This window comes from Lissotriton vulgaris, chromosome 5 (genome assembly GCF_964263255.1).
Source record: "Lissotriton vulgaris chromosome 5, aLisVul1.2, whole genome shotgun sequence".
Lineage (NCBI taxonomy): Eukaryota > Metazoa > Chordata > Amphibia > Caudata > Salamandridae > Lissotriton > Lissotriton vulgaris.
In genome coordinates this window covers 317,120,726-317,137,960 of record NC_141693.1, presented here as the reverse complement: position 1 = coordinate 317,137,960, position 17,235 = coordinate 317,120,726, and the positions used below count along the sequence as shown (strand labels likewise).

At 44.3% G+C, this 17,235-nt stretch overlaps 1 protein-coding gene across 2 annotated transcripts in view; it reads left to right on the top strand.

The window, feature by feature from the left end:
* MMEL1 (membrane metalloendopeptidase like 1) overlaps positions 1-17,235 on the top strand; it is a 1,016,153-nt gene that overhangs the window by 648,074 nt on the left and 350,844 nt on the right. For both annotated transcript variants that reach the window (XM_086921554.1, XM_086921553.1), the window contains exon 3: positions 5,458-5,517. In XM_086921554.1, the coding sequence (XP_086777680.1) occupies positions 5,458-5,517 (60 nt within the window). The remainder of the gene's footprint in view (positions 1-5,457; positions 5,518-17,235) is intronic.

Below are 17,235 nucleotides of genomic sequence, written 5' to 3'. Positions count from 1 at the left end.
GCTGATGGTTATATGTTGACAAAACTTATTGGATTTGTTGACTCAGAATGTTGGTTGTATGAATGTGTGATGTGGGTGTGATAGCTTCTTTATGATGCTAGTGGAGTAGATTTATCATGGTGGATTTGTTGACATATTAAAGTGGTAGCGTTGGTCTATGGTGGTTTGTGTGTGGGTGTCTGTATTGGCATATGATGGCTGCTGTGTCCCCATCACTGCTGTCCATCTGTGTTTCTCCAGCCTCCCCTTTCTGTGACCAACCACACTTTAAAATCTCTCTATTAACCCCTACAACTCTGCAACTCCTTTGTGCCTCCATTCCCAGAATCCAGCCCCTTTTAGCTCTCTGTGTAAATGTTTTATTCCCTACAGCTCGTCTGTTTGTTCCAGAACATACTCTGCAGGGACCCACCACCCTTTGTGGGCCATCTATGTGTCCCCCAGCAGCATCTTTCTATGTCCCAGCCTTCCCTCTTTGTGCTCTTGACCTCTTGAAGCTTCTGTATGTTTTCTACCCTTCCATAGCCCCTATGTGCCACCCTAGCCACGCAGCCCCTCTGTGTTTCCGACCTGTCCTGCATCCTATTCTTGTACCCATGCCAGCTGCAGCCACTATGTGCGCCCCTGTCCCGATACCCCGCAGCCATTGTGAGCCACTTTGCTCAGCACTCTAGCTGCCAGCACACAAATGCATACTAGTTAAAGTTAAGTATTCTAAAACAGCTTTCCCAAGTCCTACTTCTGATAGCTTGTAGGACATATTTTAAATCGTTGATTACTTCAAATATTACATCCCCAATCACGTTATAAAATTCATCTGTGCAGTTTCCAAGAGGCATGACCTCAGTCATGCCATGCATACTCTAATAGCAGGTCATGACTCTGTGCCGAACCATTTTCTGCTAAAACTGCATGTGAATTGCGCCCCCTACATTCTGCACATATGGCGTGCAGTGCGTATACTGAACATAACCTCTGGTCACTCTTAGTCTGATGTCCTTACATGGCACTGCCTGTACCTATGTATTGTGAATAGTAAACACAGGACATGGCTGTATATACTGCACCCAGGAAAAGGGCAGCAGCCATGCCCTGTGTGCTGTGCTGCCTCGACTAGACAGTCTGTCACACTCAGTCCTGTGTGCATGTGTGATCACGTCAGTGAACTGAATGTTAATTTCGAGTGCAATTCCATTGATGCTGCCAATTGTAATATAATCTGTGATTTAATTAGGACTTGGTGAAGATAAAGCTCTGCATGTACAACTGTGCAAAAATTGATATTCCGGCATATTCCATCAGTGGCCAGATTGCCTTTCACACTGCACAGACTGTCACGTGCGATGTACATTTAATATACACAAGACTTAAAATGCAGCCTTTCTCTCTACACAGTATGGACATGGCAGGACAAGGTCGCCATGGCCTACAAGCATGTCATAAGTGTTCTATATACATCAGATATCTCTAAAGCACAATTCACAAATGTTATGACCTATGACTGTGCACAGTGCTTATGGGACTCTGTCTCATTGTGTGAATGAAATGCTCACGAGGCAAGGAATCTGTATTAGCACTATGTGTAATACGTACACTGGATTGTTTATGTGTATATGGTGCGGTATAGGCAAGGGGCATCTTGTGTACAGGGTGTGCCCCATGAATGTAGAAGACACCGGGCATGTCCGAATCTTAACACCATCCCTACATGAACCCATATTTAGACCCTTCAATCTGTGCCATGTACACAGATCTTGTTAGTCAGCGTAAACCTATGTGCACCCAGTGCTCCACATGCACATACTTCGAACTCTACTCCTGATCCCACTTTAGCTGAATACCACTGTGTTCTATGACAACAGTGTATGATTGTTTTAATGCAAAAATCATATGCACGTGTTTACCGATACCTAGTATACCTTCCTGTGCCCCTTTTCTGTTCATGAATTTCTTTCATTTACTTAATTAAGCCCCAGTATATGCTTTTCACAAATATAAATACTTGTACATGTCACCATATTTGGCTAATGGGCATGCCGACGTTACAATTCATAGGGAGTGTCGAGTAGCATTCAGTGATATCATGCCGGTGATGACGTTGTCAATATCCTGTTTGAACACATAGCTGATTGGGCATTCCTCTCTTGCACTCGCTCCCATTACAGCTCTTCAGCAATCAAGAAATGAGAAATGAATCAGTGCACTGGATCTAAGGAAGGCAGCTTGTAATTCGAGTGTCAGGGCCACACACACACACACACACATACACACACGCACACACGCACACACACACACATATGCAAACTCATTGACCCACTACCCATGCATTCACACACACACCCACACTCACACCCATTTACAGCACACACTCACAAATACATCCATGCATACACACATGCATGCACAAAACATAAAAAATGTACACATACCAGGCTGCAGCCACGATCTCGGGTGCTGGGATGGAAGCCTCAGTGGTTCCTGATAATATGGACTGCCGACACCTCTCACTGGTTGACCTTGTTATGGGTAAGTCAATGAGACGAGGTCATGGTCACTTACTCGTCACAGAGTCGAATGGGGTCAGTGAGACTGCTGGCCTCACTCCACTCTGTGTCGAGAGTCACTGATACACACTCTGGACTAGGCACATTACAGCTTAAAACTGAAGTACCTAAATTCAAGGCAATCAAAGACGCCTCACCCTTGTCATGAGGGGTAGGACCACCAAGCCCTTTGCCAAGCTGAGGAGGTGATGACCACAGAACGGTGACACCTTCAGTCCAGCCACGTTCAGCTCAGGCAGCCAAACGTCTGTGCATTTAGTGGATGCACTGTGCCTGATTGACTGAACTTAACATGAAGAGTGTCTGTCAGGCTGCCCTTTCATCATATTTTAAAAAAGGTATGGGGGAAGGCAGGGCTGATACAAGGTCTGTTTCTGAGTGCTTGGTCCTAACGGCATTGCTGGGTAATTCCTCCATGCATAGAGGGAAAGTGAACTTTAGCTGCTGGTCCTGCAGATGGCTAAGAACTACCTGGGCTATTTAGACCCTGAGAGGTGGCTTTCTAACCCACCAAGGTGGGAGAGGTCATGGCATTCACCCATTGGCAGAGGATTTCTTGCTATATTTCGACACTCCTCCCTGTCTGCCAGCGATCTCTGTGTCTATAGAGCATCCATTGACATAACATAAATCCACAACATGTGCCATGTTTATTTTTTTGGGCTGCTTGGTATTCCCTTTTGCTTTTCAGTAACATGCACCCAAAGTAGGGGATTGTTTCTAAAATGCAAAATAACTATGGTCCTCATGCCCAAGGAGTTTTCTATGCGTGCACTGGGGCCATTGTTCATTTTCTCTGCTTCATCTGCCATACGTTGCAAGGCAGAGCCAGGCAGAGAAAATAAGTGGCGGTTGTCCTACTTTAAATAGAGTGGAGTGGCAATCACTGTGAACCAGCTGTCTCATGGTGTTTGGAACACTGGGTCAAGAGACACCTATTAGCTCCCACGCCTCTAAATATCCACTAAGCAAGGTGGGGGCTCAACAAAGTTATGGCAGAAACCTCCCTATAGTCTAACTGAACGTATATGTCTTTTTTTGTTTCGAAGAAACATCTCACAACATACTGGAAGGGGTCAAAGTCATTCAGGCCATTGCTCGATATTCCTAATGTCCATAATCATCAACCTTACGGCTACAATAGTCATGTGGAAGACAAGCTAGAAGTAGATCACCAACCAATGAATGTCAGAAAAGTGATAATCAAATACCAGAGTAGTGACAAACCTTACTGAAAATACTTGTTATACTATGTGACCAGGTTTTCTATGCAGTGGTCTGACTTTTACTATGCAGCACAGTAGAATTAAGATGGATGGGCATTGGTAACATGCCACAATCTTTCACTTGAAGTGTTTCTGTAAAAAGTAGAGGAACAATAGCAAACAATGTAAAGTGTGACAACTCAAGCAGTACTTACATGTAGTCTGGCTCTGTTGGGGGTTATGACTTGTGTCATGCCCTTTTTGCCCCTGCAGATGAAAGTGCCTGATTTAGAGGAGAGCAGGAATAGGAGGTCTTTGATTTCATGGAGGAAGTGCTAAACCTGGAGGCGATTCACAAAAGTATTTTCTCCACCATACTAAAAGTAATTTAGTAGCAATTCCCAACTGACTGTGTAATGTATTGCACACATTGCCTCTCTGCCTATCCAGCCTTTGTTCATGGGCAAAACCCCATCAGGTTTTTGAAGCTGACTCACAAAAAATTCCAGGTTTATTTGACATGTCCCTCAACCATCTGCAATTAGCCCTATTATGGACCCCTATAAGTTGAGACACAGTAGTTCCACATCTACGTCTTCCTCCTTGACTGAAAGCTGAATGTTGGTGATGGCCACTCACAGTGGACCCCTGAAATCATACACTCAAAACACCATGCTCCGAATACACTAGACAGAGACGGCTCCTTACAAATAAAATGTCTCTAGTAACCCTAGCCAAAATCTGCGCCATTCTTTTTGGCAATTAGGCAAAGAGTCCAAACAGTTTTACGAAAAAATGTAAAATTACTAGAAATGGTGGTGTGGCATTTTTACACAATTCTTTCTTTAGCTGAAATACAGCTTTATGTCAATTTTCCACTAAAGAAAAATAAAAATTGCACATGACTCGTACAACAGCCTCTTAGCTACTGTTCTTCCACATTATTCCTGTGCTCCTTGATAGAATTTGTATCCAAACGACATCTGAATTACCAAACGTGGTAAAATGGCGTAATGCACTATGCTGGACCTTACACAATTTTACACTGGCCCAAATGAAATTTCACCCAGGCTTAGTCTCTATCTTTGACAAAATGGCCTATTATAATGCCTCCTTCGGGCAAACTTAACCCCAACACATACCACCTCTCCTTACACTCATGCGCAATGCTGTTCGCCTCAACCTTCATCTTGGTCAGGTGACAGACTTCCTGTCACAAGATCCAACGTGCCACACAACTGAGGTTACGGCCATTTCAGATGTCCAACTTGCAACCATAACTTGAATGAGGGATCAACTTCTGTGTGCAAAAATAGTTTTCTACTGTAAAATTCTGTTACCATTGTGAGGAGCTTGAGTGAGTTTTTCCCCTGCTACTATATGAAGAACGTTTTACTCTCGAGTAGAAAAATGTCAAAAATATCAATTAAACTGGCAGTATTTTCCAACGACATTGTTTTGTCAGCAGACAGATCAAATATTATAGATGTGCTTAATACTAGGATGTACTTCCAAAACTGTCAGGTACTGTGTGAAACTGACATTCCACTATTTTTGCTGTAGATTTGTGTTTCTAATTCAGTTATATATCTTGTTTACTAACATACATTTACACATAAAACTTTCAATATTAAACAGTGCATTACACAGTAGAATAATAATGTTTATTTCTGTTTATTTCCTTACAGATTCGCAGTTTTCTACTAATTCTGAAAATATATGTACTACGCCTGGATGTGTTACAGCAGGTAACTCTAAAATTTAGCATGCACAAATATATAATGGTGATGATGAAATGCAGTGATCCATTATAAGTATGTCATGATGATGACGAATCAAGTTATACACCCTGTATCCCTATGCCCACCACAACATACGGAGACATAGGGTACCTTCAGCAACAATGGATGCCAGGATGTTCTTTCTTCCAGCTCTGGAGCACAGCCATGGAGACCCTCTACTATAGATGCATTGGTGGGTCAAAGGTTGTGTGTTCAGAAAATGTACTAACACACTTAAATCGCCTATACCTTTGGTAAAAGTCCCTAAAGAGACAATACTGAGTTTACAGGCTATTAGACAAAGAAGGAATAATGAGTAAAGATCTAAAGCCTTAGCGTCAAAGAACACTTACAGATCAAATATCATGTCCAGAAAATCATTAGAAAATATATATCTATTATTAGCTTCAATAGGGGCATATTTCATAAATTATCTTTAGGACACTTTATTATTGTCAGATTATGTTCCAGTAGCAATAATGGGGTATCAGACCTGTTTGCAGTATTAATTATGGGGAAGAATCAAAGATGCAATGTCTTCCACCATAGTGTTACTATATTGGATGGCATTCCAGTGGTGGGTCTCCAGAAATTGAGAATTTTCCATATACAGCTGACTCAAAATCTGATCCCTAATGTCTGTGTTATTGAATGAGACACCATCTGTTTTATACTAACAACTAAACTGGAGGATTATATACATTGGCTGTGAGAAATTATGCATTAGATAGAAAGTTCCATGGTAAACGACCTCAATATTAACACATGAAGAAATGAAGCTACAAGTTACTACACCAAGCCCTTGCTTGTGCTTGCTAGTTCCTGTAAACGCTTAATGTCTAGCAACTGCACCCCATCGTAATAAGTTCTACTTATCTCAGAGATGTGGCTCAAAAAAGGATCGCTTCTCTACTCAGTTAACTGATCTAAATAAGAATCAAACGTATGATAGCATAGTAACCTACTTTGGAAAAAGGAAGGGCTGAAACTATCTGGAAGTATTTGTATATTAAATCTAGTGTTCATGAATGTTGTCCTTCCATTATAAGACATGTTGAACTTTGGTCATTAAACTGTACTTGTCTAATTATTAATCATCAATATAATTATGTTATACTGCCACCCAGTGCTTGATGGAGGGTTTGATTATTATCAAAATAAAACGATTTTGACTATCAATTTGAACCATTAACTTACAGCCCACACAGGCACTATAATTGAAAATTGATAAAATAACCTACCACTTGATATTTTAGGTCTCATACACCAAGTAACCTTGCCAACACATTCCCATGGTCAAACATTCTAGATGTAATCTGTTCTATAAGAATAGAAAGCACAATACCAGTCACCTTACATTCAGTTAGTTTCACCATATTAAACAGTGAATTATACAATGAAACTATAAAGTTTATTTCTTAACAGATGCACAGTTTGTTTTCTACTAAATCTCTGTCTAAAGAGGCCTACCATTCCCATACGATAACATTGGAGTTTCCTTCTTACAATTTTCTAATAGACCCAGATACTCATTTTATTTTTGGTGTCTCTGGAATTGGAATTTAAAATCCTAACTTATGGTGAAGTCAGATTTTAAATTACAATTTTGAAAATAGCACTCTAAGAAAGTTGTCCCTTTCCTGCCCTTTTGTGCCTGTAGCTGTCACATGACTGTGTTATTGACAGTTAGACTTTGTGAATTCCATGCCCAGGCATTCACAATAGTAGGATATGGGGTGCTTGGATGAGCCATTTGCTAACAGGGTGGGGAGGAGGAGCTGAGTACAGCCCCACTTGCAGCTGAATAGGTTGTGCTCTGCCTTCACACAAAGAGCCTAACAACCCTTAATTGGTACTTTAGCCAGCTTGGAGCTAGGGCAGGGGAGGCAGTAGATTTGATGCACTTCAAAGCCACTGTCTAGAGCTTCTCCCACCTTCCAAAACCAGGGCACCGGGGTATAAAAAGAAGACCTTAGACTCCAACTCTTCAGTACACTTCTGGTCCTGTGGATACTTTACCAGGAAGAAGGACTGCTGTGCTGCTACAAGGACTGCCACTCTGCTAGACTGCTACTCTAAAGGAAATGCTGCCTGGCTGTGCTAACCTGTTGTCCCCTTGCCTGGGGAAGAAGAACTGGACCTGTAGCTCCATCTTGAGCTCAGGACCCCAGAGTGACTCACTGATCTGAGCCTCACAGACACAAAATGCATGCCACCAAGATCCTATACCTAGCTGCACCCTTGGTGTGACTCATAAGCTCTTGAAATCAAGGTTTTGGGGTCCTTGTGACTGGTATTTGTTTATTTTATTTGAAATCCATACTAATATAATAAAGAGAGAGCCCAAACCTTTGAGGTGGGTAATCTCAGGAACCACAGCACCAATCACAACACCCAATACAGCGTTGGAAAGGGCAGTTGCAGTAGAAGGACATAGGCTATGCAGACGCCCACCATATACATTTAAAAGGTAAAAGAACTGTGCCAGCAAAGTAGTCCCTTGTGGGCGTGTCTGTGTTGTGCTGTGGGCGTGTGCTAGGGGCGTGACAAACGCAGGGGGGAGGGGGGGGTGGTACGTTCCGCCCTTCATGCCATGTCTCATATCGTGTGCTAATCCCACCCTGCTCCCTTTAAATACCCCTGCACCCCATAATCATAACCCACCCTTACTCCTTAAAATACCCCAACAACCTTAAACACTAACCCATCGTAACCCTATAAATATACTCTGTACCCCAAAACCCAAACCTATCCCTAAACCCTAAAAATACCACTGTACCTCCAAACCCAAACCTAGCCCTGAACCCTATAAATACCCCTGTACCTCAAAACCCAAACCTACCCCTGAACAATACCCTGTACCTCAAAACCCAAACCTAGCCCTGAACCCTTAAAATACCCCTGTACCCCAAAACCCAAACCTACCCCTGAACCCTAAAAATACCCCTATACCCCAAAACCCAAACCTAGCCCTGAACCCTAAAAATACCCCTGTACCCCAAAACCTATACCTATCCCTAAACCCTAAAACTACCCCTGTACTCCATAACCCAAAACTATATCTGAACCCTTAAAATACCCAAACACCCCAAACATATACCTCAGTACCCCAAAACATATACCCCTATACTCATACTTACCTTATCCAAACATTAAAAAAAACATGCTTTTACCATTCATGCATTTACAACGAATTTCGTTGTAAATGTATGCGTGGTAAAAGCATATAAAATGTAATGCCATGCGTTATAATGGCATTGCGGAGTCATGGTACTTTCGTAATGAAAGTATGCGGAGTGATGGCATGCGGAAAGAAGGCTGCGGAATAATTGGGGTTTACCCTCCCCCGATAAGTACGTTGGTGGCAGGGCGGCCCACATCTCCAGCAACATACTCATATTTTTTCACCACCCATTTGAAAAATGCACAGGTCTCTCTCATTGATGGCCAACATCGACATACACTTTTAGACACACCTCCCGCCACAAGTTCTAGAATTGCGAACTTTAGAGCTGGGGAGCTAAGTTCGAATCTCGGCATCAGCTCAACATCCTGTGATTCCAGGCAAATCGCTTTGTCTCCCCGTGCCTACCACATATGAATGTGTTCTTCTGTAATGCAAATTGTGCTCATGCCATGTTGTCGAATTCGCGCTATATAATATTGCAAGGAAAAATAAAGTAGGGAAACTCGAGTTCACACACTACTGAACGCGCACTCTTAAGTACATCAGCAGTGCACTGTGAATCGGAGCGTTTCACAGGCCTGTCACAGATAGGAAATGCTATCAAAACGAAATCCTACAAATCAGTATACTACTGGCCGGCAGCAATTCATACCCGGTAACGTCGGGAAAGGCTGCTAGTGTTTTATATAGCGCTGGCTAGACCCGGAGGTCTCAGAGTACTTTACATGAGTATCAGACCATAGTTGCAAATTACACCTTTAAAAAAGATACACAGTTATTAGAGCATAGCTACATAGTTACATGTTAGGTCCAGACAAGCAATAAGGACAATATGCATAAGGGAAAGAGCAGGCAAGGGGAGATATTCAGGGGAGAGGGGGTAGGTGGTGGGGGAGTAGACCGCGAATGAAGGAGGGAAAGAGGAGGGGGAGGGGGAGAGACACAGCATGAACAAAGAGGGGTAGGGTGACGGGGGTGCAAACCGTAGATGAGTAATAGCTGTGTCCAAAGTCCAGTAAGCTGTGATCCCAGGGGAAGTGGTATCATTCCTCAACTCCGTTGCGGAAGGCTCCCTTTATACAGTGGACTCTCTTAGAGGGGTCTCTGAGACTCCAAGGCCTACCTACTGGATCCTTCCCCAAAAAGGGGAGAGGAAGTGCTTTGGCAAGGGGCTCCATACCATACCTCAACAGTGAGTGGCTCCCTTGGCGCTGTGGACTCTCTCAGAGGGATCACTGAGACTCCAGAGTATAAGTAATTGAATCTTTCCCCAACAAGGGTTGAGTCCTAAGTTAAAAGCACAAAAGGACAGGGGGCTAGGTGGCGTAGCAGGCAAGGGGAGAGGGGATAGGGGCAGAGGAAGTAGACAAAGAATGAAAGAGGGAAAGCGGTTAGGGAGGGTGAGAGAGCATGAAAGGGGGAGAGTGAAGGGGGCTCAAACCGGTAAGCGGGTAAAAACCTCGTCCAAAGTCCGTAAGCTGTGATCCCAGGGGAAGTGGTATCATTCCCACATCTCCGCGGCGTGAGGGTCCCTTTATGCAGTTGACTCCATCAGAGGGGTCTCTGAGACTCCAAGGTCTACCTACTGGATCCTTCCCCAACAAAGGGAGAGGGAGTGCTTTGGTAAGGGGCGCATACCATGCCTCAGCTGTGCATGGTTCCCTTGACGCTGTGGACTCTCTTGAGAGGGGTCACTGAGAAGCCAGAGTAAACATATTGGATCTTTCCCCATGGGGAGAAGGAGTGCTTAGTCAAAGGGCAACAAGGGACAGGGGTCTAGGAGGCGGGTCGGAACTGGCAGGTCAACAGAGGGGGAACCAACGGGAAAAGAAAATTGCATTAATTACAGAAAGAAAACACATTCAACACCAGGGTAAATTAGCGATCCGAAAAAAGACAGGATCCACTAAATGCCAGGGTCAGGGAGGACAAAGCGAGGGAGTCAGCGAGTTGAAGAGTCCCACAAGGAAGAGATACGGATAGCAGAAAAGGAAATGTATACGTTGTAGAGCAGAGGTCTTCAAACTTTTGGATGCCGAGACCCCCCTGTCAACATTTTCAAGCGTAAGGACCCCCTCCTGACAAAAATTTCTAAACCTCTAGGTTATGAGGAAGGTGAGTACTAAATTATGCGACAGGCTTCACTAAATTGTGTGAGTAGAATATGTAAATAATGTTCTGTGATGCTGCGTATTTTGGGGTAGCATTGCTTTATTATTTAGATTTTTTTTAAACACAGTAATACTGAGGAAAGATTTCACCCCCATCAGTACCAGTTTTTAACCAAAATACAGCAATTAACATCAGTAAGATGTGTAGTCCACCTTTGTGAAGGGTCTCCCACTCTGCAGGAATACGCACTGCCACATTAGAGGCTCTCTTGGCCATGGCGGGAAGCAGCAAGGGTCCCTTCAAACCCTGGCGGTCTTGTGCAGAGTTAAGCAATTTACCCATGCCCCTTTCCTCTCACCCCTTCCTTCCATCCCTCTCCTCTCTCCTCTCCCAACCCCGGATCCCTCTCTCACATTGCAGGCAGATGGTTATTAGCCCCAGGACACCTTTTGGTAACAGTAGCGCACTACAAATGTAAATAATAAGCAGAAGTAGGGGATCCACTAGACCCGAACTTCGGGGGGGGGTTAACACTCCCAGCCAGGGCTTGTCAAAGCACTGGTCGCACACAGTGCAACAGTCTTTCCACCTTCTCCATGAATTCCCTCACTACCACTCACCAACAATACACCTCATCTCTCTATAGCACCTGTCTGACAAACATTTCATTTTTTTATAGCGCTGCTCATAGTTTACTCACACTCAGTTCTGTGATGTGCATGGTACATCTTCTTTGTACCCGGCACTTTAACCTTCTGCACTGTGTGGGTGACAAGAGTGCCCATGTGACTGCACGGTGAGCAATGCAACAGTGTGAGAGTATGGTAAAAGGAGTGACTGCAGGGTGATTGAGATGACCATATGAATTTGGGTTCAGCTGTAAGTGCAGAGTGGGACGAATGAGTGCATGGTTAGTGATGGCCTTGTTTGAGTGAGCTACAGCTTGAGCAGTAAGGGGGGGACAGGTGAGTGGAGTGTCACATGAGTGCAGGGTGAGAAGTGTGCTTGTGTGACTGCAGGGTGAGGTACAGAGTGAACAATGCAAGCAAATGTTTAGTGCAGAGTGATCACTGTGAGAGCAGAGTGAGTGGGTGAATGTTGTGAGTGCATGGTGATCAGTGTGAGTGCAGGGTGAGCGGGTGAACAGTGTGAGTGCATGGTGATCAGTGTGAGTGCATGGTGATCAGTGTGAGTGCAGGGTGAGCGGGTGAATAGTGTGAGTGCATGGTGATCAGTGTGAGTGCATTGTGATCGCTAGGAGTGCAGGGTGAACGTGAAAGTGAAGGCGAGAATGAGAAGTGTGTAGTTTGAAAGCAGGGTGCATTCCCAGAAACTTGAAGCGTAGGGTTTCAGATATAAGTTAAACTATTGCTATAATGGCATTAATCAGGGTTCAAGGGTGGAGAAAATAAATAATGTGCCGATCCTGCAACAAACTTCCAGTCTAATGATTAGGGTTACCAGCTCATTATTTTGATGGCCGAGAAATAAGCAGTCACCTAAAGCTGTATGTTTAGCACTTATCTGTGAATACTTAGAACAGCAAATATAAATAGAAAGCACTTTTAATTGTGTTCTAGGGATGCCTCAATGATCCATGACTAATAATTAAAGAAAATAAAGACAGAAAAGTCACATCACTAATTAATACATACTTTTTTATTTATAACTCAATTTAGTGTCAAGAGCAGGTCTCTGCAGGATCTTTAAACAACACATAGCAGGCATGTTTCTTTTGGCAACCCAACTTTATATTTCTTTTCATTAAATGCATTCTCACACTACAGCAGTAAGTGTAAAAATACAAATGTAAGGAATAGGCAGAGTGGGGGCCCAGGGCATACTGGAACCATAAAAAAACTAAGCTTTGGTAATCAGTTAACAAAGACATGTAAATATGCTGATGGTCTTTAAAGACCTGTGAAAAACTCGGGCCAGAGATAAGACTCCAAACACTGCCCAGCGAGGCCCCAGGAGCGCGAGCTGCACTGCAGCAGCCCGGGCTGAGACACAGGATGGGGGAGGAGGGGGGCTGAAGCCCTGGAGGCGAGGGCAGAAGTGACACTGTGAAGGCGCGACCCCCTTTGCATCGCTCCACGGCCCCCCTGGGGGTCGTGCCCCACAGTTTGAAGACCCCTGTTGTAGAGTCACTCTGGAGAGAGATAAAAACGGGAAAGCTCAGAATCACAAACTAGTGATATTAAGTACAAAGAACTTCTACATTGACTAGTTGTTAGAGTTGTAACTATGCAAAATAGTAACTTCACTCAGGGTTACATTTTCACAATGATTAGGCTAAAAACAATTATATATTACTTTTCAACAGAGTGAACGGAAAAATAAGACATTCAAGGAGGTAGAGAGAGGGAGGGGAGGGAGAGGAGATAGTTCGCAATCCTCCATTTTGCACGGTCCGTTCCAGACACATAACTGGACCGTCACTCTGAGGCATCTCCAACTTTGCAGTGATAGGGCAAACTAAGCAGGGACATGTGAGCATTGGTATCCTGTGGAGGACTGCCAAGGCGAAGCTCCAGCAAACCTATCTGAGACGTATAGCCTGTTCTTCGAACAACAATGACTACTGCCTGCTACCCTCTCCAACGCAAATGGGACTCTTGGCACAAAAAATGAGAAAGTAAAACTTCACTGGGACTGTATCCGAACCGCGCTCCATTGTGGATGGCCTGAATTTTTTACCATGAACCAGTCCAGCACAACCAGATATCCCTGTCTGTGCTTTATACTTTGAGGCACTATTTTTCACTTTATTCTTTAAAAATTCATAGCTCTTGTTCTACTGATTGGATTTTTGTCATTTTGGCCTTGCATTCTTTGGGGCATATTTCTACTTTGTTACTGTTTGAAGTGTTGAATAGATACTTTACACATTGCCTCTAAGTTAAGCTTGACAGCTCTATGTGAAGCTACCAGAGGGTTGAGCACAGGTTAATTTTGGGTTTGCTTGTGCCCTACCCTGACAAGTATTGTTGTTGGTACTTGGCCAGGGCTCACACCCCTGTCAACCAACTACCCAATTTCGTACACTGATGTTCAGCGGTGAGGATTGAACTTGTGTCTTTGCAGTGCCATAAAGTGATTTGGTGTACACCACCATCCCATATCTAAGGCCAATTCTAGTTTAAATTCTACATCGTTAGATTGTTTGTTTTTTCTAAATTCTTTCTCAGATTGTTGTGCCTGAACCCACCTCTATAAGTATGGAGTTTGAGCTGGCTAACCTGGAGTCCTACACTGTGGCCCAGTTCAAGGAGTACTGTAAAGAGAGGGAGCTTCTCACACAGACCAAAACCAGAAAGGTGGATCTGTAAAAGGCGCTGAGGGCTTGGGCAGTAGTCCACCAATCGCTGGCGATAGCAAAAGAAACAGATGAAGAGGAGGGTGAGGAGGATGAGGAAGGATCAGACCAAGGCCCACAAGAGGGTCTTGCCCTACGACCTGTTGAGGAGGGGGATAACCTACTCCCAGGATTGCAGATCCCTTCATGTGCAAGGAACAGTGCGCCCTCCTTGCACAGGAATTGGCAAAGAGTAAGGAGGAGAGGGAGGACAGGCTGGAGATGGCTAAGCTCAAAATGGAAGAAAATAGGCTGGCCGTGAAGGCAGGGCAAAGGAAACTGGCCATGGAGAAGAGAAGTATCTTGGAGCGTTTGGCTCATAAGAGGAGCCTTAACGAGCTGAATATCAAGGTCAGAGAGGCAGAGTCCATCAGTGATGGTGGCAGCATTTCTACAGTGCCACCTGGAAACAAGAGGCTCCACATCCCTAAAGGTCTTGTGCCTGACTTTGTTGTGGGAGCCAATATTGATAAGTGGTTTGAGGTTTATATGATTCCTTTACAGATGCACAGAATCCTTGAGGAGGATTGGAGTCTAGTCTGTGGAGGCATATCCATAGTGAGTGGGGGGACACCCTACTGGCCCTGGAGAATGAGAACAGAATGAGGTATCCGCTATGTAGGAAGCCTGTGTCAGGAAGTATTCTCTGACCCCAGAAAAGTACAGACAGAGGTTCAGGGACAGTAACAATCTGGGCCAACAGACCAGGGTGGAACCAATAACCCAATTTTTTACATGTGCTTTTGTGTATCAGAAGCCAATGGAGCTCCCTGAGGTTGGTGTGATGTGGGTTCTGTGTGGGCGGTGGAAGATGAGTCTGGCTGCCAAGTTTTGGTTGGCTTTTACACTTCTAATGAGTTGCTTGGTGGTCCCGGAAAAAAGGGTGTTCCATAGTCCAGCGTGTGTGAGTGGCAGTTTTTCTAGTGTTGCTTCGGAGCCATTCAAAGATCTTCCTCAGCATCTACAGGGTGTGAGAGCAAGATGCAGTGATGTCATTGACTTGTGCAGTCATGTCTAGTTTGATGAAAAAAGAACAATTGATGGACAGAATGTTGAACAATGTCAATTATTCACCTCAGTACAGAAATCTGGTCCTAATCTATTGTTTTCTTCTCCCCATGACATTCCTGATTAAACTCAGCCATATGCAAATCAGTCTTGACCCTGTTCCCCATGGGAACAATTCAGCGAGAACTGCTAGGCCAGGTCCTCCCTCATCAGCCAGGCTAGCTTGACTCCAACATCATGGAGAGCATGGGACCCACATCTGGGCATGCCTATCCCACTCGGAGTGACAAATGCAAAAAGGGTAATTGATGGAAAGAATGTTAAACAATGTCAAACATTCACCCCAGTTCATAGATATGGGCCTAAATCCATTGTATTTTTGCTCCCCATGCCATTTCAGTTTAAACACAAACATATGCAAATCGGTCTTGACCTTGTTACTCTTAGGAACATTCCAGCCCAAACTACTGGGTCAGATCCTCCCTGGACTGTAAACAAGTATCCTGGGACCATTTTATGGGTTTCACCCCTCCTCTGCCAGGCTAGCTTGACTCCGTTGGCATTGGGAAGCAAGGACCCACATCTGGACATACCTGTCCCACTCTGGGTTACAAATGCACAAAGAACAACTGATGGACAGAATGTTGAACAATGTTAAACATTCACCCCATAGAGGATCTGACTTGGCAGTTCAGGTGGACTGTTTCCATGAGGAACAGGTTCAAGACTGATTTGCATATGGCTGGGTTCAAACAGGGGTGGCGTGGTGAGCAAAAGAACAATGGATTAAACCCAGGTCTTTGAGACTGGGGTTGAATGTTTGCATTGTTTAGCATTCCATCTATCAATTGTTCCTTTTGCTTATGTCTATCAATTGTTCCTTTTGCTTATGTCATGTTGCGGGGTGTGGGTCTGAGTTTGGCCGGTCACAGTTGGACTCCCATGGGGAGGTGTTGTTGCCAAAGTCCCCTACTTCTGTCTTGTTGGTGTTGAGCTTGAGACAGTTGCCTCTCATCCAGTTAGCAAATTTAGCAATGCAGGTGGTGAACTTGTTTCTTGTTTTGGGGGCTTATCCGAGAGGGAGAGTGTGAGTTGAGTGTCATCAATGTAGGAGAGGATGTTCATGTTGTGTGCACAAAAGAGGTCAGCCGGAGGTATCATGAATGAGTTATAGAGGGCGTGGCTGAATGATGAAGCTGGAGGCACTATGATGATGAGTTTGCGGGCTTCTGAGGAGTAAAGCGTCAGGCTGACAGTTTATGTTGTATCCGTTAAGAAGGTGCAGATCCAGTGGAGGGCAGGTCCTTGGATTTCAATATGGGGCAAGCACCTGATGAGCATGAGGTGTGAGACCATGTCAAATGCTGCATAGAGGGCCTGAAGAATGAGTGCTGACATTTCTCCTTTGTCAAGGATCATGCAGATTCATCTGTGGAGGCATTACTACTGTTTTTGTATTGTGATTGAGTCTGAATCCAGAATTTATGGCTTTGAGAAGCTGGTGGTTGGTGGAGTGATTGGTGAGGGTCAGTTGATTTGTTTCTTTAAGACCTTTGCTGGGTATGGTAGCAGGGAGATGGATCTGTAGTTGTAAAGTGTGGCTGGATCAGTGGATGGATTCTTGAGCAGAGGCATGTTTTTAAGTTGCCACAAAGGTACCGGAGTCGATGGAGGCATTGAGGGTGTGTGATAGTCCTTTGCTGATCAGAAGGAGGCCTTTGGTGAAGGTGTGCTTGGGGCATGGGTCACACCAGGCCCCTGGTTGATGGTCTTTATGGTAGCAGCGATTTTGACAGTGGTGACAACAGGTCACCAGGTCAGGTTCGTTCTTCTTCCATGATGGAAAGTTATGACACTGATAGGGTCCGGTTGAGGGTTGAAGTTGCTGTATATGTAAAATGTTTACATACGAATTCCAGGATTTTGGTGCAAAGGTCTTGTAAGAGGAGGCGGTAATAGGTGTAACAAAATCTTTGGTGATGGCAAAGATTTCCTTGCTGTTGTTAGTGACAGCATCAAT